A 26,231-nucleotide genomic window follows, 5' to 3' on the forward strand; every position below is an offset into this window, starting at 1 on the left:
TAAGGACCATGTGGGGAGCCAGAACCGGGGGCGAAGACGTGAGGCCACAGAGCTGGACACTCTATCGATGGTAGTGTCGATGTCGTTGTAGTGTTTGCTCGAGGAACTTGCTGCGTGGAAACACCATGTCAACGTGTTGAAGGTCCAGGTTGACCAACGGGTATCCGACTTGCTAGGCAGCCCTCTTTTGTCGCCGTTGTTCCACTGATACTCTTTGATCATGAAGTGACGAGGTTCGAGGTAGAACTGTTCCCAGACCAAGATTTTGATCTCTATCGGAAACTTCGAGAATTGAGGAAATGATCTTTCTGTCATGACTACGACAGCGCCGTTGAAGGCCAGGACAACTAAAAGAACGGACTTTGTAGGAATCGTGTCCTTGTGAACAGATCGCTTGCTCTTCGGGAGGGGGAAAAATGGATTAGACCCTCCAGGCGACAAACTGCGAAGAAAAAAGTTAGAAGGGAAGAAAGAAATGGATTAGACACAGAGACTGCCTCAGGGAACACTTCGGAAAAACTCAGTTTATTAACTTTTCATTGCACCTCTGAGCTCTAGCTACTAGCAGCCGTCAAGGTGACAATGTCATGAGCCAAGCAGCAGCCACGGCAGCTCTTACACGTAGGAGTGGAACGTCAAGCGCGAAAGAAGCAAAGTACGCACAACGTCAATCGGACCCATCTTCATGAAATAAAAAAAACCTCTCTCTTGAGTTTCTCAATCACTACAACTCCAGACAACGCCATCCTGATCTTTACGAGAGTATATCTCATGCGGCAAGTAGATGCTTCCGCGCAATGATCAGCCCCAGTTATCGCCAGTGCCGTAAACGCGACTTTGATTGAGATAGACCCGCAGCACCGTTGTGGACGGCCCGCAGCGTTAGATCTGCCCCGGGCACGCCACTAATGGCCCTGATAGCCTGTCCGTGAATTGGCCGGCGAACTCACGTGGCCTAAAAGGCAAAATGTCACTCTGAAAAGAGTGCTGAGGCGAAGAAGCGTATGCGAGTATGGTTGGGAAGGAATTGGGAACTACAAAAGCTAGTCTCCTGTATTACGTCGAATAGAAGGTCCAAGTATACCAAAAGTGGCTGGCAGGAATGTTCTGAGTATCGCACCCTTTCGCCGTACCTTTCTAGAGCATACACTACCTTAGGCTTGGCGATTCAATCCTATGGTTTCATTTCACACGTCGCTTGTGATGACCGATCGCGTGTCCAGCCCGATGGTCATTCAGACGTGAAAATCTCATGTGGATACCACGCACCGTGTGCTGATAAACCAGACCTCCCCGGCTGGCTCAATATGTCAACCATCGCCATTCTCTACCCCAACATCACCGACCCATATGTCACTGGCGGATGGACCATGCTGCAAGAGTAGAATCAGTTCACACACTCAGATCTGTAACCGCCGAGAGTGGCGCAGAAAGGCCTCGGAGATAACGGAATACGATGAAGCAGCACAGTTGGACGGGTTCTGAAATTGTGACGAACCTTTACGAGCTGAAGTTTTATTGCTTCATTGGGAGAATTATTCGGCTTAGCTTGAGTTTGTCGATCTTGAAGTAATATCCTGAAAAGATACCCATAAAAGGATCTTGGTTGCCCACGTAACGTCAAATTGGACAGGGACCTCCCCTGTAATAGCGTGTTCGTGGCCTTGAATCCCATAGCTTAAATCTGAACAAGCCTTGAGGCCTCTGCGGTGAACAGGGTCTTGTAAAGCTTGGAGGCGTGATCAGTCAATTCAAACATGCCTTGTCCTCAGCACGGGGCTAAGTCAGATAATTGCCACGGCTCCTTTGCGTCAGAATTAAAGTACTTAAACACCAAGAAGCATGCTCACTTGGCCAAGCGATTGAGTCCAAAAGCGAGAGAAGGAAAAATTGCAGCAGTACAGCTTTCATGTAGGGACAAAATCGTCAAGCTTTGAGGCTTCGAGGCAGCTTCTGGCCAGAAGAGGCGCAGACATCACTCAGAGAACGAGAACAAGCACTCAGAGCAGTGGCGATAGCAAATCCAAGTGATGTTATGATGCAATCACAAGCCGAATGCACCCTTTTCCTTTATGAGGGTGTTGCCAAGTGCCAAGTGGAATATTGGGATTATGAGATGAAGTGGTCATTAAGGCAAGCGGTCTTCCAAGCAGGACATCTACACTAGCAGTGGAAACGTTGTTGGCGGAGGAAGCACCACCCACAACTAAATACTGATTACTTCGCTCTTTCGGAATTTCCCGCTGATGGCGATGGCCCCCGCTCTTCCCAAGTTTAGAGAACTCAAGGCGGGTAAATCGGCGGCACTTGGGCCACGAACGGGTTGTTTTGTGTGTATGCACGTTTCAAAACGAACGTACACACCAACCTTATCTGCACCGACACACGAAGTATGCCAAAACGAAGACAGCCCCAGGTGAGTTCGGAAAAAAAGAGTTCATACAAGTGGCTATATTTGGCACCGTTTCAAATCGGCATGTAGGGATAGTGACGTAGGAACGGCCTGTCAATGTCAGTCTTGCTCCCGTCGTTGTGATGGACGAGGGGCCGTGCCTCTTATAACGAACGGCCCGTCCAGCATCCCACGGCCATGGAAGTGTGTTCCTTCATCCTACGCTGCACAAGACAATGGATGCCAAGGACAACCAGACCTATCCGCGCAACGCCATCAGCCTGGAGTCCCTGCATCCAGCTGAGCCAAGCCCGGAGGTCGACAGCAAGAAGGACAGCCCGGTTACCTCGTCCGCGTCAGCGCCGCCTACCACCGTGGACGTTCCTGTTGACGATGCAGATACGCCAGGAGATGCAGATCCGACAAGTCAGGCTGATGCGAAGCTGAAGAGATGGGCTCGATGGGCTCTTTTCGTGATGGCGTTCTTCATGGGTGACGTTTCAGACGGTCTTGGTCCCTTCCTCGGAGTTTATCTCCAGGAACACGGGTGGGCTCCCGGGTTGCGCGGGTCAGTTCAGACAGTGAGCGGCGTGGCTACCATCCTGGCTACCGGGCCCATTGGTGCGTTGATAGACGCAACAAAGTGAGTTAGCTGATGTACCGCAATACTATGGGGATCGAACTAGACAGTGGCAAGGTTACTGATACTTGAACTCCCTAGATACAAGCGCATGATGGTAGCCGTCTGCGCCCTACTTGTTGGTGTATCCCAAGGACTCAACCTCCTGTCTACACATCCTGCTCTCGTCTTCCTCACGCAGATCGTGTCCGCCGTCGCCGGCACGAGCATGGTTCCTCTGCTTGTCGCTCTGACCCTGGGCATCTGCTCTGATGACAAGAGCAAACATAGCTTCCGCACTCTGAACGGGCGAAATCAGGCGGCTAACCATGCGGGGAATATGGTTAGCGCCGGTCTGGCTGGGCTTCTTGGATCACATTTCGGGTTGACGGCAGTCTTTTACCTCGTCATGGCATTTTGCGCAGCGACGATCGGCGTCGTATTTCTACTGCCAGAGAGAGCGATTGACCACAGAGCCGCAAGGGGAGGAGGACCTTCCCCCGATGATAACGGTAATCGAGAAGACATGCAAGAGAGGAGAAGGGCAGAGGTAGATGGAGAAACAGCCAGGGACATCAGCCCTCCAGTCGAAAGTCCGATGACCAGTCCGAAAGGCAAGAAGGAAAGGTTCACGAACAAGTTCACCCAAAGGTTCAAGAACAGGGACCCATCGAAGCCTTCCAGAAGTGGGTTCAGGGGAGCCAGTATCCTTCTCAAAAACAAGCCTTTGGGCGTCGTCGCCATCACGATATTCTTGTTCCACCTCGGCAACGCTGCAATTCTCTTCCTATACGGCCAGGCTCTCGTAGCCACAGGCCAGGGCGACCCCGCCGGAACCACTGGCCTTACCGTCATCATTGCACAGGGCACCATGATCATCATGTCATTCCTGACGGCATGGCTCGCTGGCCGCTCCGGCTACTGGTTCGCCATTCTGATATCCTATGCTGTTTTACCTATACGTGCTGCCGTCGCCGGCCGGGTGATCAAGAGCTGGGGAGTTTGGCCTGTACAGATTCTCGATGGTGTTGGTGCAGGTATCCAGGGCGTCGCAATACCCGGACTGTTGGCCGTCATGATGGCTGGGACGGGGCGGGTTAACTTGGCTTTTGGTGTCGTCGGCGGTATCACCCGCCAGACGGGTGCATCTATCTCGCATTCGTTGGGAGGCTGGATAGCGCAGGAAAGGGGATACAGCTTTGCGCTGTACATCCTGGGTATCTTTCCGCTTTTCTCACTGGCAATATGGGTAGGGTTTGTCAAGATGTTACGGCCGCTCATAGATAAGAAACCTGAAGAGGAGTGAGGACTAGACGAAGGGCAATTGGATTACAGAATCACGAAGGGATACTAGCCATTGTGCTTGAACTTCAACTATTGAGCCTGACTGATGTTGTCCATAACACTATCACCAGCACTTCCTTACTGCACCTCTTTAATACAAATGTATTTATCTTAGTATTCAATTACTAGTAGCGTAGTTATTGATAATTGTAATACCCTACGTGAAGGCTTCAGGCCCCAGTCTCCTTAGCAAGAGCCTCAGCACGCAGAGCCTCTCGCCTGCTCAAACTTTGCGGGTCAAGGTATGGCCTCTCTCCAAGACTAACACTCCTTGAGCCAGACCTCTCGCCATAATCTCCTTCGAGGTAGTCGGGCGTAGCAGCGTGGTACACTGAGCGATTATCCCAGATTGCTACGTCGTTGACATTCTGCCAGCGGTGCCTAACTTGGAGGTCGTGGTTCTCCAACACGAGCTGCACGAACCAGTCCAAGAAGTGTTTTGATTCATCCTCTGACAGACCATTGATCTTCTCAACGTGATGACCAAAGGCGAAGACGCTCTTCCATCCGGTCACGGGGTTTGTGCGGATCACTGGGTGTATGGCCTCGAGGATCTCGCCGACGTTCTCGGGGGCACCGCGCTCGGAAGAGAAGAGCTTGAATCCGTTGTTGTCAGCGGCTTGTTTGAATCCCGGCTGTGCGTATGTTGCCGTCAAGGTTTCGAGGAACTTCTGGAGGGGCCTAGAGATGCGGTCGTACACCTCATAGCCTGATGCCCAGAGGGTGTCTATGGATCTGTTAGTAACGACCGCAATCGGTGAACGAAAGTGGGATACAACATACCTCCTCCAGTCTTTGGAAGTTGGGTAAGCCTCAACAGCGCATAGTCGCTGGGAACAGGTTCAAAGGTGATATCGGAGTGCCATTGCGTCCTCTGGGTCTGTTTCTTGTTGTAGTTCAAGTACTTGTACAGGGACAGCTTCTTCGCGTTCGCGGACGAAATGACGCTGATCTCGTCGTCCTTGTCGTTTCCTCGAGCAGCATTGTTAACGGGATGGATGTGGAGCTTGGATGTAGCCGGCTTGCCCGAAAGCTCGCCGAGTCGCTGGACAAGTTCCTTCTGGAGGTCGTTGTCGATGTTGTCCTGCTTTCTGAAGAACACAACACCACGTTGTGAAACTGTAACGATTAGTATGAGGGCTTGTGGATGGAAGGAGTACCTACTGGTGATGGCGAGATCGCGAATGAGGTCATCGGAGTTGGGCGCTCTGAGGAGCTCCTTGATGTCGAGACTGGGGAATTCGCGACCGATGATTGGGGTGCTGTCGAAGTGCTCGTATTTATCCAATGCGCCACTCGGCTTCAAGGGCTCTTTGTGACCGGTGAGAACCTTTGGAAGCTCCTCCTCTTGGAGTTGAGGATTCTGAACAGCCAAAGACTCCTTGATGGGAATAGTCTTCGAGGGGGCCTCTTCGGGCTTCTGAGCTGTCGCTGTAGCTGCCGGCGCCATTGTCAATAATGTGAGAGCTGAAATTTGCTGTATCAATATTAAGGTTGCGACCGCCTCGCGCAGACGAACGGGCGCTTTCCATTCCTTATAAACAACAGCAGTCGCTCCCACACCATAACCGCAGCGGCATTGCTCAGACTTGGGACGAGTTTACGCGATATCGCGCGATATGCAACTTAGATTTTGTCATGGCTGGACATCAGACCCTGGCACCAATAGCTGCCTTCAGCATCTATCATCGAACGTATTGAATGGGCGGAAACGAGCCCAGCGGAAGTCGGCGGCACATGTCCACGCCGAGTCGGGGCCGTCAGGCCGGCCCGCGACCCTCCACCTCGCCGCATCGTTGGTCTTGGCCAAAGTATCACGATGCGGGGAACCAATGGCAAGGCAATTGTTTCGAAAGACATATTGGGATACCGAGCAATCAGATGCGAGTTGTTTGCAAGAACCAGGGATCATGGGTGCCGCCGGTGGCGCAATTTTGGGACTGATCGCGAGCCGCGAGCGACCCCGCGACGGCTGACCAATACTTTCAGAGGAATTTGCCCGGGCTGCGGAGATATTTCGTCTCAATTCTGAGTAACGCGACTCGTTGAAGATTGGAATGTGCATTGCTTGCCATGTGCGCGGGGTCGAGAGCAACTTGGGAGTCTTGGGCGTCGTGGCTCAAGAACATGGTGGCTGGAGTGTGGCTAGCCCCTGGGCTCCGTATCTACTCACCTTGCTGAGATTTCATGACAATTGCTGCTGATAAAGAAGAACAATTGATTGTGGCCCGCGATGACGATGATGGGCCCGGCCTTGGGGATGTGGCCGCTGTCATTCAGATCTGCCCATGCGAACCAGCGCCGATCTGAAATCGCCCGCCCGCCGACGTCATCGATCTGTCACTGATATGAGCGCAGCTTTCGCAAGTTATGCTGCACCAGCGTCATGTCTTCAGCGATTCATTCTGAAGATATCTGCTTTGGTCATCGTCTCAAGACTCTCATATCTTAAGCCAAGAACTCAATCATTGCGAACCTAGTAATACATTAGCACTGACAGCCCATTACGATGTCATCCTCAGCACCATCTCAACCGCCCAAGGCCGAGGCCTACACCACATCCTCGAACCCAACATCCCGCAACCCTGCCGAGAATGCAGCTGCACAGCAAGGCGAATCGAGCGCACGCGACGCAGTCCTCGGTCGCACGCCATTCCCGCAGTCGCAGTCGCGGTCCGCCGACGATGCAGTGCCCAGCTCCCTAGGACAGGGTGTGCATTCCTCCGGCCCCGTCGATGCTACGGAGAAGCGCAACACGGCATACAGCAGCACAGGCGCCAGCCGAGGCCCAGAGAACCCGAATGTCGAGGCAGAGCAGATGGAGACTCTGGCGGAAGGCAAGGTTGCGGATGCTGTCGATCGGAAGAGCGGGGCGCAGAAGGTCCCCGGGCAGGACGTGCAGTTTGACGATTACGCAAGTGGTCTCGAGAAGTGAGTTTACTTGATGACTACAGGATCCCAGGATGTCGCTAATGATGAGCAGGAAGAAGCAAGAGCAGCAAGAGGCAAGGCAAGCTGTAAAGGATGCCAGAAAAGAGGGGGTCGATGTTGACGGCGGGATGGGGCAGAGAGATTGGAATGAAAGTGGCAGAGATGTCTGAGTACAATACTTCGCCCAGAACGCCAGGAATGAGAGCCGAGATATGATAGATGCCACTGTCACGTCGCCAGCGAGAATGAGGGGCAATTGAGTTTGAGACCACAGCGAAGTCAATCGGACCGTCCCGGTCGCATGTGCTAGACGACAAAAGCATTGAATGATCATCGAAGACCAACAGCAGAGGAAGTTGAGAACCAAGTCAGCAAAAATTGCAAAAGAATTGGTTCTCCCCTTCCAGAATCGAACTAGAGACCTTTCGATGACAATGAAACCATTACAGTCGAACGTGATAAACCAACTACACCAAGGGGAGTGACGGGGCTGAGCCCCGCTCGGTGTGATTTGTTGAGCGGGACGCAGAATTCACACACTAAGTAAGTACCACTAAGCCTAGGGCATCTTGCAAATACCGCAACTCCTCACTGCTTTCCACTCCCATTCTCTGCGCTTGCACCAAGTGGGGGAGCACAAAGTGAGGGGTTCCATTCCAATGCGTCGCGAGTCCACCCGCGGAATCCACAGAGCCACTTCCCCAGCCGAATTCAGATTCGCCTGCAGCCCGCAAAGCCAGCACCTTGATCTCCAATTGGGCGCGGATTTCCCAACCGGTTCCGATGCTCCATCGAAGCCATCACCTTAGAAATGGGCGTGTAGCTCAGTGGTAGAGCGTCCGCTTTGCATATCCTTAGCGATGTCTGCGGAAGGTCCAGGTTTCGATCACCTGCCCGTCCATCTCAATTCACAAACTATTGTAATCTGTTTCTTTTGCCTTTTTGCTACCTCAAGCGTGATATTTCGCAACATAATATTGCGTGGGTGACGATTACTCAGCCAAAGTCAATTGGAGTCCGGTCCACTTTTCGTTTTGCTATCCGAGGACCGAGATCCATGGATGTCAGCTACTTGACGGGGCTTGATAAGACAAATGCTATCCATGGATCGATGATAGGTGTATCTTAATTGCATCCTTTGTCTTACCGCAGGTGATGCCCTACGTCTTGAACCCAGAAGCATATACAGCTGTGACAAACACAACCCAGTCGAAGTTTGGCGTTGAAATCGTCTAGAATACACAAATTACCTTAGGTTTGGGAGATATTTTCTGCCCATGGACCCTTCGATCACCTTGGATGCATTTCTCTCTAACGGTTCCGAATTGTAGGACGTCGCGCGTGTTAAAGCACCCCAATGACCTCTCAAGGCCAGCAAATGCAAGTCGATCAGTGAACGCCGACAAATGCTGATGGGCGAAGTTGGCATTTAGATATTTGAAAGATTCAAGCAAAATGCAGTTTGATGGAAGTTTTCTCTTTTGTGTGTATCTTCTCTGTACTTGATTGGCAACTTCATGTTTAGCCCATAGACTGTAGCCCTCCATCTGGAGATTGTTTGTCTTATTCACGGTTTACCTCCTTTCTTGGGGCCGTTTACATTGCCATAGTGGGCAAGATTATACACCGCCACATTTCCGTCATGGCCGTGATCTCCCGGATAATAGGTACCCGTCCCCATGCCGGGAACTTTCACGCTGGCACGATGTTAGCTACAAATCAACTTGATCAATAAAGAGCGACGGAGGATCAAGCATGCCCGTTCAAACGCGACGGGTAGAATAAAATGAGAGAGAAGAGAGACGACGTACTGGATGGGCTTCCCATTGTGCTTCTGCTCGGCGACAGGGACTGCAGCTGTGAAGGGAACAGCGAGTAGGAAGAAGAGGAGATTTTGAGAGTACATTGTCCTTCTTTAGAAACGGGTTTTTGTTGGAAATCTTGTTTCTCAGAGAATTGCCAGAGCTGTGCAGCCTGATCGCTCGTTTTCGTTTCTGGGCGAGGAGTTTGCTCCTCTTATATGCTTATCTGTCAAGCTCAATGAGAGCGGTCACGGCACACCTTGTTCATCGTTGCTAGATCTCATTGCGTCGGAAGTTACCATCGGGAGTTAACACACGGAGAGGTTTTCCTTTTCGGAGTGCTTTTGGAAGGAGGATGCCGGTACCTCGATTGAGTTAAATCGCAAGATGCTTTCAGTAGTGTCTACGCTTCAGCATGCGCAAGATAGTCATTGTGGGCCAGTCTTATCTCTCCGAACGAATGACTTACGGCTAAGTGCGATTGAGACTGTACAATATATCCGGCGGGCACAATTGGACCTACAGATGATCATGACTTTTGTGACAAGCTTGGGCAACGCCAAAAGTGGTTTGGACGAGGGTTGAACTTGAGTCAGGGAACCGAACGCCTGCTAGGCTTCCTCAACTATGGTAACCTTTTGTAGTCGTAAGCAGTTCGCAACTGAAACGCGAATTGGCCAACGACTAACCAAATACATGCATGAGTGCTCCGGGTTATTTTGAATAAGCGCTGAAATCCGCATAGTCCGTACTTTGATTTCCGAAATACTCGCAACAGTATACACACGTGTTCGGGTGATTCCTCTCGTCGCGCCCGTTGACGAGTCATATTACTGACACATGATCAAACCAACTAGGCGATACTATGGGTTGGCATTACTACACTCGAAGAATGAGGTTTTCATTCTTCCTTTTCTCCATTAAATATCTCAATACACAACAACGCTCTGGAAATAATGTCATCTCTCATCTTCGTCACATCCAGGGCTGCGTGACCCCAAGCTGCAGCTTTACCTAGCCACCGCCGAGTAGAAGAATTGACTTCCAACACTTGTCAATACAGATTCAAATGCCGAACTTTGTGCCCGGCAAATTTCAGTCGTCGAATCATCGCGGATCTTGGGGTCGAGCTTGGGCACTGCACAGAAGAAGGGCAAGGGTTCAAGTCATTCCATATCTAAAGTAGTTCTGATCAGTTTGTAATTTCGGTGAAAGCCACTGATTTGTATTTGGGTATTTCAAGACGAATATTGGGGATATGATTTTGGAAGGTACATATCACATCAGACCACACTGGGCTCGTGTTGGTACTCGACCCCGAATTTCCCAGGAGCCGGGGCTCTCACGGATGAAGGTGTCGCCTACCTTTCTCCACTTCCGAACCCTCGCGCCCTTCTTTTTCAACCCTTTGATAATTCTATTTATAATCGCTTCGTTGGTAGCAATGCTGCTATTTCTACTCTCCCAGATTTTGGCACGCAGCCTTAAAGCTACTAGAAGAACCGAAAATCGACACATCTGTAAAAAGAGAGGCCTTTCCGGGAAAGGCTCAAAGTATTCGATATATGCGTTTGGATCTGCATCGTGTGCTAGCAAAGTCTCGAGGATTGGGAGCAATTCATCTCTTGCAGATAACCCGTACCGTGCCGTATACCAGGCATGTTGCCAGGGACTGCGTCCGTTGAACTGCTTATTCGGATTTGCTCCATGTCGCAATAAATCCGCAACGATCTGCACATCTAGGCCCCTTAACCAGACAGGAGCTGCTGTTGGCGCGCAAGCATAATTGAGAAGCGGTCGACCCTGTTTGTGAAGAGATTGACAGCCTCCATTCCGAAGTCTGGCTCGGACGTAGAGCCGCAAACCGTAACGGACAGCGAATGCGAAGAAGCTGTCGTGGCACGCAGCGCCTTCAGTTGGGAAATCGTCGAAAGTATCCCACCAGCTCAGTCCGCATCTTGTCGTCAGTGCCGTCTCCAAAGCATTCATCATGTCTAGCTGGTCTGTCCCACACTCAATCTCCAGAGTGCGAGCGATTTCCAGGGCAGTTGCCACAATGTCCCAGGGCACGCCTTTCGAGGATGATGATTTGCGGCTTCCGTATGAGCCACATTTAGCCTGCATGACCAGACTTTGGAAGATTGCGGCTTCAACGTTGAACTTCTCGAGGTCAAGAATTTCATCCCACACATCTTCTTTCGACAAGTACTCTTTCACGGACCGGTGTATAAATTGCACCTCCGGATCATACCAGTCGTTCCAGTTGTCCATGGCAGCGGACCTGAACTTATTCTTGGATTCTGGTGCCGGCTCCATAGGTGGATCGGGGTGAGCCTGCTCAGTCGAGGCCCTAAGCTCGATCAAACCAGAGCAGCATATCCTGATCTGTGCCTCGATTGAACGAATTTCTTCAAATGCCCTTTTTATAGTAAATTCACCAATCTGGGCTTGGAGTACTGCTTTTGGCTCGACAAGAGCAAACTTCAAGGTCAATGCCGTCAATGGCCATTTATCCGTGCCATCCATACAAGGCTGATCCTTGGATTGGAGCTCAGAAATGCCCCGTATGAGCTGAAATGTTTTGGACATGGTCGATTTGTATCTTTGGGGAACTCTATCGAGCATGACGCGGAATAGATCCTCGAGGTCGGTTGGTAGCTCGCGCAGCTTTTCGGTCAACGCACCTATCTCGTCATGATTTTGGAAACCTTCGAGCAGAGATCTCACAACCACTTTGACCCAGAGAAAGACCCCTTGAGCGGCCTCCACGATCTCTTCAACAAGATTGGCTGACTCTTCTGGGGCCCGTGATATAAGTTGAAGCATCCTAGGATGATTCCTTAGGTTTTCGTTAACATACTTAACAACATCACTATGAGTTAAGTAGTGAAGCCTCAATTTTGAGCAGTTGATGAAAGCCTCCTCGAATGCGTTTTCTGGTCGGCTGGACAGAACAGCTTTGAAAGAGGGTGATTGAGCAGCGGCTGTGAACAATGCCGCGAGCTCCGTGAAACTTGTCGTACCAGCGTCAAACTCATCGAGTCCATCGATGAGGAGACCAATTCTTATAGGAGCCCCGGAAGAGTCCGTAAGCCCTGGCGCTGTCAAGCAAGAGAACGCCTGTTTGAGTTCTGGTATGGTTGGGGAATGGTGCTTGTCAATGCGTCGCAGTAAACCGGTGTCAAATATCTTCTCGACAAGCTCAGGGCATTCCTCAAGAGCTTGAAAAATAACAGATCTGAGCAAGCCTTCTAGCGACTTTTGCAATGGCGTCCCTGGATTCCAGAAGTAGAATGACAATACCAAAAGACGGCTACTGGCGCCCCAGTCACGTAGAGAGCTGCGAGTCCTCGCATCGGTACGCAACAACTTCATGAGTGTCGATTTACCCGACCCAGCCTTTCCTGAAATCCAGTATATTCCGCTGCCGTGTTGCATCCATTCTCGGAAGTTTGTCCATGTCGCTTTGTTTGCTCCTGTGGGCGGCTGCCGGTAAATCCATTCGAAGGTGCCTTTGTGAGCCGGGTTGATGTTATGGAATCGGTCGCTTTCTTGGGGGAAATAGAGAGAGTCGAGCAAACTATCCAAAACCAATCCCTTAGACTTCGTGGGAGGTTGCGGCCTCACGTCTGGCATATCCCGAAGAAGAGAGACAAGCTCAGTGTATCGCTCATCCTGAACGGCAGCATACTCTTCGTGAAAGATACGTAGACGCTTTTCCATGGCGCTATTTGCGTTATGACCTGCCTTGATTTCCTCGAGGAGGGAACGGGTCTGTGTATCAATCGCTGCCATGTCGGGGATCTCGTGGACCCTTCTGGCCGTGGGAACTACGATATCGAACATAATTTGTCCGCGAATCGTCTCCAGCCTCGCCTTCTTCTCTTCGATCCTACTATGGCTCCACACCGTAAGAGCTGCGACTTTGAGCTTTGCCACGAGCTTACTCGAACTCCTGACCGAAAGTTCCTCTGCGAGACGGACCAACTCCTTTGAAAGCTTCTGGCACTCTTCCACAAGGTTTTTGAAAGCCTGCCACGATTCTCAGTTTTACTGCAAGAAAGCATTGTTGAGAGATGATCACCTAATCGTCGTTTTCAGCCCATGATTGAGATGCGATCTTCGCGTTCGATGCTTGAAGGCTGCGGCTGATGCTGACAATGTCCTTCGTAGCGGCCGACGAGCCCGCATCCTTGACTTGCCCCAGAGTCTCAAGGAAAGACTTGGAGATGTCGACGACCGACAAAACATTCACAGCTAGACCGAATGCCGATAATGGGTTCATTGTGCAGAATGCGGGGTGCAGCTTGCGATGTTGGACGGGGGCGCTGACCGCGAAGAAGGCCCAGCTGCAGCGAGGTGGGAGAGGAGACGACGAGGATAAGCAGCTGAAAAGATTTGGGCTGCCGGTGTCAGGTGATCACTTGTTGTTGGATCATAGCAGGAAAATAACAAACGGTGCAGGGTTCTGAGGCATCCGACCAATCGCTAGCTAGGTTGTGATACTTCGTCCACTCAGATGTTGGAGTGTGTGTTGCAGTAGTGGCTGAAGAGGCAGTGCTGGAAGCAGGCAGACTCGCAAGGCAACTACTACCAGCTTGATGAGAGCCTTCACGTCGGAACTCCGCCAGCAGTATAAATGCAAGACTCAACGGAATTTCACGCCTACCAACGAGAAATTAGAGTGCTTTAAATAACCGTTTGATACAGATTGTCTTCCGAACAGGACAATTTGACTATGCTGTCGACTCTCTCATGGAGCCGCCTCGCCCATGACTAGAGCCGCCGCACCCGCATGTGGCCTTTTCAGTCATTTCTTCCGTCCCAAAATGGAGAAATAATACACCGAAAACAGCGATGAATAGATCGAGATGATGACTTTCCGCATCCCCCAACCTTTGTACAGATCAGGTTGGGTGAGGAAGTCTAAAACTACCGGTTGAGCAACCAACAACATCCTTCGTGGCTATGATTGCGGTTCTCCGAGAGAAGTTTGAAGAAGAAACATTATCCAGTGGTTTATATGTTTTATGAAGATATCAAGTCGGGTGCGATACCCGATGTTGAGCCCGCGCTGATTTGCGTAGCAGGCATTGTGGAATCCAGCCTCTTGTAAGAGGTTTTGTCCAGCCTCAGATATGAGGGACAACCATAGTAGGAACACGAGGCATACTGTTGTCACAGACGAACATCGAACAGGCAACGGCAAGTACTTTATATGGGTAGAATTTGATTATTAGGTACATCCTATTAAAACGACAAGGCAACCAATTCCCTCCTCCGCCTCGATGCAAATCTTCACGTCATGATGCGAGGCCCCTTCAAGGCCCGCTCGACTGCCCCTCATCTCTCGACTCGACATACCCTCCTTCACCTCTGGGTATCAGCCGTTGAATCATGACTCTAGCTTCTAGCTTCTTCTCATGCAGCGTATCATCTTCGTGATAGTGGTATCATGTACTCTTGTTCGCACAAACATGTCAACAAAACTTTGACACAAACTCGACAAATGCAGTTTCGGTATCTTAAAATTCAAACAATTCAGACCTTGTCGTCCGCGCTGGTGTTGGGGGAGCCCTCGCCGGTGCGGGTGTCGCCAGACAAGTTAGTGTTGGTGCGCATCTGGGAGCGGCTGCGGCGGCCGGTGGACTCGCCGGTGTCCTTGCGGCCGAAGGAGGCCCAGCTCTTGAAGCTGGACATGGTCATGGTCTTCTTGAAGTCGCGACCCTCGTCCTCGCCGCCCTGGCTGAAGGCGCCGCGGACAACCTTATGGTCCTCGAGCAGGTGGAAGGTACGCTTGACGAACTTCCAAGCCTCGACACCGACGACGTAGAGGATGGTGAAGCCGACGGAGATGCCCCACTCCCAGGTGATGCCGACGTGCTTGAACAGCTTAGTGTTAAGCTGAGGAATGTAGACAACGGGGAAGACAGAGAGAGCGCCAAGGACAACAGCCCAGAAGAGGAACTTGTTGGCGTAGAGGTCCTTGAAGAGGGGGAACTTGCTGGGGTCCTCGGGGTTCAGGCGGAACATGGAGCGGCGCAGGTTCTTGAACTCCCAGGCGGAGATGAGGATGATCCAAGTAAGCTCGGCGAAGACGGCAGCACGGGCACGGAAGACAGGACGGCACGCCTCGCTGAACTCCTTGTTGCAAGCAGAACCAAGGTTGCCGTCGTTGGCTCCCCAAACAATGATGACGAAGGTGCACATGGTCAGCGCGCCCATGATGATACCGTAGACAACCATATCCACGAGAATCTGGTTGGTGAAGACACCGCGCTTCTTGTTCTGAGGGGGCTTGCGCATGACATCGGCGGCAGCTTCCTCACGACCGAGACCAAAGGCAGGGAAAGACGAGGTAACCATGTTGATCCAGAGAATCTCGAGAGGCGAGATGGGAAAAACGGAGAGAGAGTCACTGTCCCGGAAGGCAAGACCGCACACCAGGAGAATGACTTCACCAACGTTGGAGCTGAGCAAGTGGAGGATGAACTTCTGGATGTTGTCGAACATGCGACGACCCTGGCGAATGGCAGCGACAATAGAGTTGAACTTGTCGTCAGTGAGCACGATCTTGGAGGCAGACTTGGCGACGTCGGAACCAGAACCCATGGCAATACCAACATCAGCACGAGCAAGGGAGGGGGCATCGTTGACACCATCACCAGTCATGGCCATGAAGGCATTGCGACGACGGAGGGCATCAATCATGCGAGTCTTGGTCTCGGGAGCGCAACGAGCGATGACGAGAGGCAGTTCCTCAAGAGCGTCAATCTCAGCGTCGGTCATCTTGTCAAAGTCGGTGGCCTTCTGAACAACAGCCTTGGCGATGCTATCGGGTAGGACGCCGAGGTTCTTGGGGATGATGCCGACTTCCTTCGCAATGGCCTTGGCAGTCTCGGGGTGGTCACCCGTGAGCATGTGAACCTTGATACCGGCGGTGGAGCATTCGGCGATGGACGGCTTGGTCTCGCGACGAGGAGGGTCATAGATACCAGCAAGACCGAGCAAAGTAAGGCCCTGCTCAACCTCTCCGCGGAGCTCCTCTTCCTTTTCGGTGGGGACGGTAGACTGGTTGGTGGTGAACTTGCCATTCCAATCACGGTATCCAATGGCAAGAACACGCTGACCCTGAGAAGCAAGATTGTTCATCTGCTCGAGTACCTGTCCCTTGAGCTCCTCAGTAAGCTCCTGCTTAGCGTCGCCGAAGCCGAGATGGGTGCAAAGATCCAGGATACGCTCAACGGCGCCCTTGGTGAAGACCAGGCTGTTGTCGTGGCCCCAGATGTCGGCAGTCTCATCATCCTGGGGAATATCGTAGATAACTGACATGCGCTTGATGGAACTGTCGAAGGGGAACTCAGCCAACTGATGCCAGCCCTTGCCCTCAAGGAACTTCTTGCCAAGCTTGAAACGGTGGGAAAAGACCTGAAGCGCAATCTCGGTAGGCTCGCCGGTAGTTTGCCATTTGGCCTCGTCCTCATCATATCGAACGGTGGCCAGATTGCAAAGAGCGGAGGACAGAAGGAAGGCCTTCAGGGGCGGGGTCATCTCAGCGTCGACCTCAGGCTCGGGTGCCTTGGCGGGCTGCTTGTTTTGGAGCTTCTCCTCGGGGACGTCGAACTTGAGAACAGCGGCAGAACGCTCCTGGTCGTAGTCACGCTTGGGTGCTTCGTCAATCTTCTCCTCCTCCTTGGACTCGGTGTAGGTGACCTTGCCCTTGGTAGGGTCGGAGGGGTTCTGGGAGTCGCGGACAGTGTAGGTGTGGGACATGGGGAGCCAGGCCTTGCGAACAATCATGGCACCCTGGGTAAGGGTACCGGTCTTGTCGGAGCAAATGTTGGTGACACCGCCGAGGGCTTCCAGAGCGGACAAGTCTCGGACAACGACGTTCGCCTTGCGCATGACAGTGACGGCAACAACCATGGTGATGGTGAGGACGCTGTCAAATTGTTAGACACATTTCTTCGAAGGCTGGCAGGAGGAGGACTTACGCAACGAGAGATTCGGGGATAATGGCAATACCAAGCGACACGGCGTAGATGATAACTTCACCAGTAACGTCAAACTTATGGGCACCAAAGACGATCATGGCCAAGATGATGGCACAGCCGAAGAGCAGGTAGGCAAGAGCAGCAAGCTTGCGCTGCAGAGGGGTACCCTCGGTAAGACCCAAGAACTTGCCAACAGCATCGTAGACACGCTTCGTAAGACCGACAACAGGCTGACGCTTGCCGTACTTCTTGTAGTTCATGGAGCGGCCAGGCTTGCGGACCTTCTTCTGGGTAGAGGCAGCGATCTTGCCGACCTCGGTCTGCATTCCAGTAGCGATGACAATGCCGCGACCACGGCCCTTTCGGATAATGGTGGTGGCATAGCAGATGTTGAAACGGTCGCCAATGCCGACTTCACCCTCCTCGGTGGCGGGCTTCTCGGTACCGGGGACCACAATGTTGGCTTCGGTGGTCTTGTCGACGGGAGCGGCTTCACCAGTCAGGGACTGCTCGTCGCAGGACAGGTTCATAGCCTCGAACATGCGCATATCTGCGGGCACGGTATCACCCATCTTCAGCAGGATGATGTCACCGGGAACGACTTGAGCACTGTATCACGGGTCAGCGGTGCGCCAAGAAGAGGAAGCCAAGATGGCCGAAAGCCAAGAAGGCAAAGTGGGGGAATTGCGCGCGTGCGCATGCGTGTACATACTTGGGGATAACCTGCGTCTTGCCGTCGCGCAAAACATTGGCGGAAGGTGCAGACAGAGAGCGCAGCGCGTCCATTCGCTTTTCAGCGCGATACTCTTGCCAGAAGCCGATGGTAACGTTGGCGACAATGACGAATGCGAGAACGCCGCCCTCGATGTAGTCGTTGATTGCGAAACTCAGAATCATGGCAAAGATGAGGACCAGCACCATGGCATTGAAGATCTGCTTGCTGAGAATGGTGTACCATGGCACCGAATCGCCGACTTCGAACTCATTTTCGGGGTACTTTTGCTGAGCCTCCTGGACCTGCTGGGACGACAATCCCTTGTCGACGTCGACTCCCAGGGCCTTTGCGGTCTCGTCGACCGACAGGAGGAAGGGGTGCTTCGGGTAGTCACCAGACATGATGTCGAGTCTCTGCTGGCGACGACGGGAAAGGTGGTTCAATTGGTTTCCATGTACGGGGAAGGTGGGTTGTCGGAACGCTTGAAAAAACGAACAATGATGTCGCGATAGAGATTGGCCTCGCGTGGTGGGTGAGGTCAAAAGAAAGATTGGCTTTGAAAACCAAGAAGCTTCTTCGCAGTGGAGAGAAGTGTGTTGACGATAAGTCTAGACCCGGACGTCGAGAGCAACGGGGAACAAGGCTACCTTTATAGCAGGACAGCGACGCGATGGGTAGACTTGGCTGACGGGGAAGGTTTAGAAACCTTCGGAAGCTTCAGACTTGTGGCTCACAAGGTTTCTAGGATTGGGGAAAAAAATCTGGGAGACGCCAAGGCTGGGCAAGATGATAACACGCCCCCCTTCATCCAGCCTCTGGAGGCGTGAGAGGCGTGGGTAGCGAGGCATTCGGTCATTGTGCCGACTGGAAGGCTATGATTGGGCATCAAGACGTTGACCAAGACGGTAGACAAGGGATTTCAACTTGGCAAAAGACCTCTGAGCAAAGAAGTACGCAAGGGTGGTGAGCTTCTTGGCTTTGGAGACGGTTCCAGTGCAAGAATTTGGAGAAGAAAACAGTAGACAGAGACGGACCGGCTGGTGGTGGTTCTCGGGTGACGATGACCTTGGCGGAGCTCTTGGCGGAGGGAAGCGGCGTGGACGGGAGTGGGGCACCGCAGAGGAAGTGGGGACCGGCTCGAGGTGGGTCAGGAAGGCGCGACCTTGACTTGGAGGAAGGTACCTCCTTCTCGTGATGTGTACTTTCTCTGATGGACGGGAAGGCGCTTCTGCCGTACCGGCGGTATCTACCTACCCCAGGGAAAGAGCGAAGGACGGCAGCCGGGGAGAAGGGAAGGTAGGAGCGGGGAGAAGAGGACCAGCCCGGGGAAGACAGACATGCATGGCCATTGAGACGTGCCTCATCAAATGATGGGAGACTCAGAATGTGCCTCTTCCACTCTCATTGCTGCGGTTGAATCCGTTTGCTTTTTCGGTGACACAAACGACGAATGAGGGGCCACCGTCCAGGCTGACAGATGTCGCACAACACTGAGTTTGACACCGAAAGTTACCTACGCCACGACCAGTGAAGGGACGAACCACGAGCCAGAACGGCATCTCCAGACGGAGCATCAATCGATCTGGAACCGAACGGAGCCCAGAATCGCAGCTTGCAGAAAACAGAGTGCCGCGCTGCAGGACGTACGATATGACGGCAGCTGCGACAGTCTCTGGTGACGCCATTGGCTCCTTCTCGGCGAATAAGGTTATTTGACGCGACGAGCCAATGGCAAAACGCGACTGCGCCATGGGGAAGGTCCATCACGTGCCAGAGCACCTGGTCTGCCTCGATGGCGCACGGACGGTCGGCGATACCGGCGGGGTCTGGGGGCTATCTGTGTTGTGTGATTGGCTGCTGCCTCCACCTGCTGTGATCCCTCTGCTTCTTGGCTCAGGCTTGGGAGCTCCAGCGTGCATTACAGTGGGTGGAGGTACCTTGACAGCCAAGAAGTATAGCCACGGTACTTACGCACCTCAGCGGGCTGGTCGCCTGTGTAGACGTCGCAAGGGGCGATGATTAGCGCCTTGGCTGCTGCGAGAACCCACAGCGACCACTGAGAGCCGCTGGACGAGGTGCTGTGTTTTTTCTGTCTGGCTGTTTGCGTTGCACCTTCTCACTTCTCAGAGTCAGAAAGAGGGAAAAAAAAAAATGGAACAAGTTCCATGTTGCATGTCGTCGACTTTTGCTCAACAAAAAGCCCCCGAAACAATCGACCACCTCCTTGCACACCAGATGCCTGGTTTCGGTGGATTGCCCTTGGAGAACTCAATTTGCCTTGTCTGACTCTTGCAACAAGGTTTGATATCACGTGTACTCGTCAGCTGACCCAGACGGTGTCCCCTTCGGGCCATCTGACAGGCTGACGAAGCGGCGATAGTGTACGGTCGTCCAAGATTGAATTTCAAATTCCGCCCGGCGGAGCGACACCGGACAGCCACCGGCACGCCACTATTCAGTCACTTTTCGCCTGCTCCCTCCGCTGCCAAGACCTCACCTCAACACACCACGCCGTCAAACGCGCGACCGCAGCCCGGTCGGGATTCACAAGTTCAACGCGACGAACTCCTGGGGCCTGGGCAGCCGGGCGAAGCAGGGAGCACATGGTGGGCAGAAATTTCACAGCTCCGGGTGACAACTACCGACGGGCACCGCCGTGATTCCGGGGGTGGTTCGACGAAAAAGAAACCGCCTTCCGGTTGACGGCGATGGCTATCTCGATTGTCGCCGACTTCCTTCGTTACCCGCGGATTCCTGCCATGCCGCCGCGCAAGTTACGGATCAAGTGTCGAATTCCCAGAAAATACGACGCACACGACCCCTCGCTCGTCGCTGCGCGTGCGGCCTCGTATGGACATGATGGCCACCCACCGCTGCGACTTTGCCCGCGCCGGCTCTACTTGGCTACTTGGCGTACCCTTGGCAAGTCTTGTCCTACGACTCAACAACGTTGGATTCGCTCCAACGTGGGATGACGGTTGCTGGGCCGCGGGCTAGACATTCCAGACTCTGGGTTTTCGATTTTATCCAGATGCCATCATGCCATGTCGCAGGCGCCGCATACGGGACCCCGACGACACACGGCACCAATTGACCACTAATGACGCCCCAATTGGGACCAGACACACGCAGATTTTGAGCTGCTTCTACGATTCGAACCAAGCGACCAACTGCTCCGAGTCACACAGACGTTATTGAGGGGATTCGGAGTACGGAGGGGCGCGTCGACGATCCAAGCGCGATTGCTGATCCCAGCTGTCGGTTTCCCTCATTTGAGCCGCCCGACGGTCGCCGTCTCGACGTGCATCGCCAATCACCTTCACCTCCTGCCTGCCGCGCGACCACCATCCCGGCCGCATCACACAGAATATCGCTCCCGGCGGCTGTTCGTTTCTTTGATCATAAGATTCCTCGCCCTCCATCACCAAGCAACTGGCCCAAATTCCAGTTCTTCGTCGTCCTCGATTTTTGTTCTCCGCATGGTCTGACACAATCACAATCATTGTGGTGGAGTCGCCAAGCGCTTGGCTCTCGCGACCGCGCAAGATGGTGTGGACCAGCCAAGTGACGTAAGAGGTCCAACCTAGCCGCGCTCCCGTCTTGCTCTCTCACTCGTCTCGGGTTTCCTGGTCTCCTCTGGCTCGGACCAAACCGCCAGACAGGTTCGGTCGAACGCTCTTGGCAACGAAACATTTCGCCTCCCGTCGGCTTGGCCCCTCGAACCGTCGATACCCAGGTCGCATCTAGAAACCGTCCCCGTGGTCCTCTTACGAGATGATTCCAGTTCCCTCCAATGCCGTCACTGATCTTGCACCCCGCGCTATCGCCTCTGAACCACTCCCTCGGAGCCGCCGTCTTTCGATATCGTCGGAACATCAACGCATTCTGCGATTCTAGTGGCCTACCCCCGTTTGCGGTAATCTGGAAAATGAGACAAACCACCTGCTGGCCACATGTCGCCGGCCGACACAAACAGCCGCCTCGAGACACGGCACACCACCAAAACGTGCCTGCAACGATGATCAGCGCCGGCATCACGACCTAAGCCTTCCACCATCCTCCATTATCCGTCTTGTCCGTCTTGTCCTTCCGAGGCGTTTGCTCCACGGCTTCCCATGAGCTTGAATTACGGCACTACGCATGCACCCAAGGCTTGGATGATGGCATATGCCCCTTCGCGTGGTCGGGGGCGGCACCTCCAGAGTCCACTCCAGCCTCTACCATTTGTCCGTCGTCGGTTTCAACGCCGTCATCCTACAGCAAAGGAGAGAAAACCCCGCTGGATCTGTGTCGATGCGGTCAAAGAGGGCCCAGGCCGCATTTCTCAAGGGTCCGTTTGCTTGGTTTTTGCTTGTGTCTGCATTCTGCATCGACGCCCTCCTCCACCCGTGAAAGAAAGGCTTGGGGCGCTTCTTGGCCCTTGGCATATCTGACGTGCTGACCAACGGCTCGACCTCACACTCTTGTCCCACGCCAAGCAAGGTGATCAGCGCAAATGGCTGTCAGCTGAAAGTTTCAAAACCAGCTCGACCGCTTCAGATCGACGTCCTCTGCTTGCCACACCTTATCTCTGGACAAGCCTGGGATGTCTGGGTTGCTTCAGATTCATCGCCTGATGTCTGATTGATGCTATTGGTGGTCCATCGCAGCCAAGACTTTGGCCGAGATTGGTGATTGAGTAACGGTGATGATGCCCATTGGTCAATGGAACTGGCAATTGCAAACCATGATACTACATAATGCTGGCTGTCTTGTTGACTTTCAAGGTTTAAGACTTTTCCGTAAAGCTGTGAGTTGACAATAATGACTGCCAAAGCCTGGGCAGAAGGTTAAGATAAATAAGCCTCACTTTATGGAGATCTCAGCTGTTTATAACAGAACCCACTGCATGCCATCCAGGTGTTTCTTTGGAAGCAAACCTATCCAATATACTTGCAAGCCACCATCCTTGAATGGCTTGATTATTGACATGTTACTTGTGGCGATGAAGAAATTGTGAAGCAATAAACCGTGATCAGGTGCCTGCTATAAGACTGCTCTGCGGCAGTTTTGATTCCCATTACAAGATTCCGGACATGTACCGTGATGTCGCCGCTCTGGTACGGGCTGCAGCCCCCGCAATATGGCTACGGTAAGTTCACGTGGGTGCAATATTCGTGTGATACTGCAAATCTTTCACCTGGTGTATTTCAAGAAGGTGGTTCAGCGTCGCTTTTTGTTTACATTAGTGACAAAGATGCGCACGTGGCACTTGACTTCTCGGTGTTGGACCAATATATGAAACCTTCATCCTGGATCGGCAGCTCAGGGGCAGACACCTTGACACTGGCTCGACTCGGATGACAACGTGAGTCGCTCAGCAAACAGTGGAACAGGCGTCCTAGTTGAGATGATCATCCAACCCGTACCGGGGCATAACGTCTAAGTTGCTAGGGTTCTTATTTTGACCTCTTTATCGAACCTACTAGTAATGAGGGCCTCAGTGTCAGCCATGCCGTGTAAGCCACCCAAACGAACCATTTCTCCCCAACCAGAGAGCTGAACCAAAGAGGCCCTCATAGCAACAGGCATAATATCCTGCCACCCGTACGCTCACTGCTGTACCAAGTTATCATCGCAACTACCCATCACGAAGCCGTTTATCAAGACAAGAGCCAAAAATGCGCGCCGTTACACTCATCGCATATCTCTGCGCCGCGGTCGGGGTCGCCAGTCAGCCGGGTAAACCTCTCCCCTCAAACCATCACTTTGGCTGGACTTAATGAGGAGGTGCTAACGCCGCGAAACCCAGTGAATGAGGCTGCCCTGATATCACCGAAACTACCTGCAACTATCTTCCAATTTTGTAAAAACTTGCATAACGGGAAGATGCCCGTCGATGTGGAGTCGTGTGTCTGCAGTACCTCAGCGATAGGGTTGCAGCTGTGCAAAGTCAAACCGTGGATCGTCACATACGCGAGGCTTTTGCCCACCACGAGGCGTAGGTGTGTTGATCTTCGTCAGGATAACCGGAATTGCGGTAAATGCAATAACGAGGTATGTGTTCAATCGTCCCCCTTTCTGGCCTCTGCAGGGGGCAATCACGACGGATGTTTTGGATGAGATTCAGGAACGCTGTTGTGGCTGACTGTGGATGATGTAGTGTGGGCTGCGGGAGTCCTGCGTTGATTCCAAGTGCGTCCCGAGAGTTCTCGAGAAGCCGGAGAACCAGACCGCGCCCGCCAACGGGACTGACGCCGCGTACGAGGCTTGAGGTCAACCAGCTTGAGCCCTGCAGTTATTACCTCTGGGATCACGAACAGAAGTGCAGATGCAGACCTGATTTATGCGGCCCTACATCTCTCTCTAGAATCATACGGCAGTATAACCGGTGTGCCCACAGGCAGCAAGCTGTGACAACGAAAAGTTGGAAGGGCTCAAAAAGCAGCGCCTGGAGAGTCTGTCTGTTTGGAGGTTTGTGTGGCTGGCTCTGAAGCGCCTGGATGATTCCGATGTACGGAATGCTGCTCTAGACCAGCCTGACTTACAGGGAGGCGCGTTGCCTCTTCGGTTTGGTCACGGGCTTACGTCGGTCTGGCAATGTAGCAACAGGTGGCATTCTAAGGCGTAGGGGCATTTGAACAGAGATTGGCATGACGAGCAGGCAATGTATGAAATAGCAACAAGGAGAGTATATGATTACCAGAATGTGGCACCTAGAGCCTTGTGTTGTGTCTGGTGATTTGCAATAGACTGGATCTGCCCGTAGTCCCCGTACTGTGATATGTCATGCATCCGTACGTCGAACCAACCACAGGTCCAGGAAAAAAGGTCTGCCGATTTCCCCTGAGTCAACTTCAACGACCGCTGCTTACGAAAATCCCAAACGCTACCTGCGTTGCCCATCATCCGAAAAGGGCAGGCGAATCGTGAAGGAAGCCGGAGCTTTCCTACATGATTCAACCATACCCAAGCTAACGGATTCGGTGCCATTCAGAACTCGAGGAGGCCGCTTCAAGCTTTGCTCCGGTCCAATTCAAAACCGCCATCATCGCCACCAAGGACCGGCCGAGACGCGGAGATGCGGCGACTTTTGTTCACTTCAGCGGAGGATCAATGAAGCTTGAAGACAGGAGCTCTATCCCAACGGGGCGATCCCACGAGAAAACAGTTCAGCTAAAGAAAACAGCCTTTGGCGCCAGCAAGGGAAGTAAAAGCAGTCAAAGCAACACCACGCCATTCCCAATCCAGGGATTACTATCTTCACCGTCTCCCTCCGCAGCCTGATCGATCCGGTAAGAGCTTAATCCGCTGGAACGCCGCATCGGAAGCTTTGGCCTGACGTGATCTGCGCCAAGACCCGGACCCTGAGACGGACCCTTCGCAAAGTCAAAGTGGTTCCAGCCGCGCGCTGGGCAAAGTCCAGTGCGGCCGGGGCGGAGGCGGAGGCGGTGGTTGGGCTAACGGGGAGTTCTGTCCGTCCCCCAAAGCCGCCCGCTTTGTGGACCGGCTAGGCTGTAGGCTAAGGAAGATAAATAGATTGCGGCAGGGATATTGGATGAGCTTAATCTGATGACATGGAAAGAGCCGGGAGGAGCTGGTTCGTCAAATCGTGGAGGCGTACGTGGAAGTGAGAACTTTGCTTGCGGATGAAGCATAATGTGCATAACTGGCAGAAGCTTGAGGGGACGATGGCAGCTGGACACCCCCTTTGAAGAGCTGCAGGTCGATCATCCGCGTGAAGGCAATCTGTCTGTCGGCGATGTGTCAAGCGGCCGATTTCACGATGATGGACTTTCAACGGAAGTTGACGGCGGCGGGGGTGAAACCGCTAGCCCACGATCGAGCCTCCGCCCATCATGTTTCCTTAGAAAACAAGCTTATGATGAACGAAACCAGGGCAGAAAAAACATGCGCCGCATCATCAATACCCGAAAGAAGCCCAACTCAACGCCGAAACCTGGGGTTCAATTAGGGTAGTCGGCGATGTGGGCTGCAGGGTGGGATCGTGAGGGGGACCCTCCAGGCGGACCGCGCACCAACACGATGATCGACGGCTTCCCGCGCAGCCTACCATGCCGTCGGGATCGCCGGTATGCCGCAACCTCTCGGGTTCGTTTTCTTCCTTGCCCTACCAGGAAAGTTACGATTGCCGACTGCACGCAAGCTGCGGGTGGGATGCCGGTTCCGCATTGACCCGGATGCGTGCTCTGTAAAAGTCGTAGGTCCTTAAACAAAAGTAAACTTGGTGGCTATGCTTAGGAATATCGGGAACATCGCCCACGGGGAGTCTAGCGCGTGTTTCTAGAATTGTCTGCCGCGTATGCCTGTGCGCCCTGAAAGGAAAAGGTAAACATATGTGATGGAGTAGGGGAGAGGGGGGAGAGGACGGAGTAGTTCCTCTTGAGCCCGAAGTTTCCGCCTCGTTTTCTCTGTCCCCCCCCCCCCCCCCCCC

The 26,231-nt window shown here is 53.0% G+C and overlaps 4 protein-coding genes and 2 non-coding genes across 6 annotated transcripts; 3 read left to right on the top strand and 3 right to left on the bottom strand.

Annotated features, from left to right (window-relative positions):
* Window positions 1-2,628: 2,628 nt before the first annotated feature.
* Window positions 2,629-4,317, top strand: COL26b_013739 (uncharacterized protein; the record flags this gene model as incomplete). Its single annotated transcript, XM_053186330.1, has 2 exons — window positions 2,629-3,035; window positions 3,114-4,317. 2 exons carry the CDS (start codon window positions 2,629-2,631, stop codon window positions 4,315-4,317), a joined length of 1,611 nt encoding a protein of 536 aa, XP_053029730.1.
* A 208-nt stretch (window positions 4,318-4,525) lies between these two features.
* COL26b_013740 (uncharacterized protein) lies at window positions 4,526-5,805 on the bottom strand (the record flags this gene model as incomplete). Its single annotated transcript, XM_053186331.1, has 3 exons — window positions 4,526-5,082; window positions 5,139-5,474; window positions 5,520-5,805. The coding sequence occupies 3 exons, from the start codon at window positions 5,803-5,805 to the stop codon at window positions 4,526-4,528; spliced, it is 1,179 nt and encodes a 392-aa protein (XP_053029731.1).
* A 1,059-nt stretch (window positions 5,806-6,864) lies between these two features.
* Window positions 6,865-7,290, top strand: COL26b_013741 (uncharacterized protein; the record flags this gene model as incomplete). The annotated part of the gene is made up of 1 exon (XM_053186332.1): window positions 6,865-7,290. One exon carries the CDS (start codon window positions 6,865-6,867, stop codon window positions 7,288-7,290), a length of 426 nt encoding a protein of 141 aa, XP_053029732.1.
* Window positions 7,291-7,680: 390 nt separating this feature from the next.
* On the bottom strand, window positions 7,681-7,768 carry COL26b_013742. Its single transcript has one exon. It is a non-coding gene; the product is annotated as a tRNA-Tyr (tRNA).
* A 331-nt stretch (window positions 7,769-8,099) lies between these two features.
* Window positions 8,100-8,187, top strand: COL26b_013743. Its single transcript has one exon. It is a non-coding gene; the product is annotated as a tRNA-Ala (tRNA).
* A 6,442-nt stretch (window positions 8,188-14,629) lies between these two features.
* COL26b_013744 (uncharacterized protein) lies at window positions 14,630-18,198 on the bottom strand (the record flags this gene model as incomplete). The annotated part of the gene is made up of 3 exons (XM_053186333.1): window positions 14,630-17,030; window positions 17,083-17,691; window positions 17,795-18,198. 3 exons carry the CDS (start codon window positions 18,196-18,198, stop codon window positions 14,630-14,632), a joined length of 3,414 nt encoding a protein of 1,137 aa, XP_053029733.1.
* Between the last annotated feature and the right edge of the window lie 8,033 nt (window positions 18,199-26,231).

This window comes from Colletotrichum chrysophilum (assembly GCF_026319265.1).
Source record: "Colletotrichum chrysophilum strain AFK26 chromosome Unknown scaffold_252, whole genome shotgun sequence".
Lineage (NCBI taxonomy): Eukaryota > Fungi > Ascomycota > Sordariomycetes > Glomerellales > Glomerellaceae > Colletotrichum > Colletotrichum chrysophilum.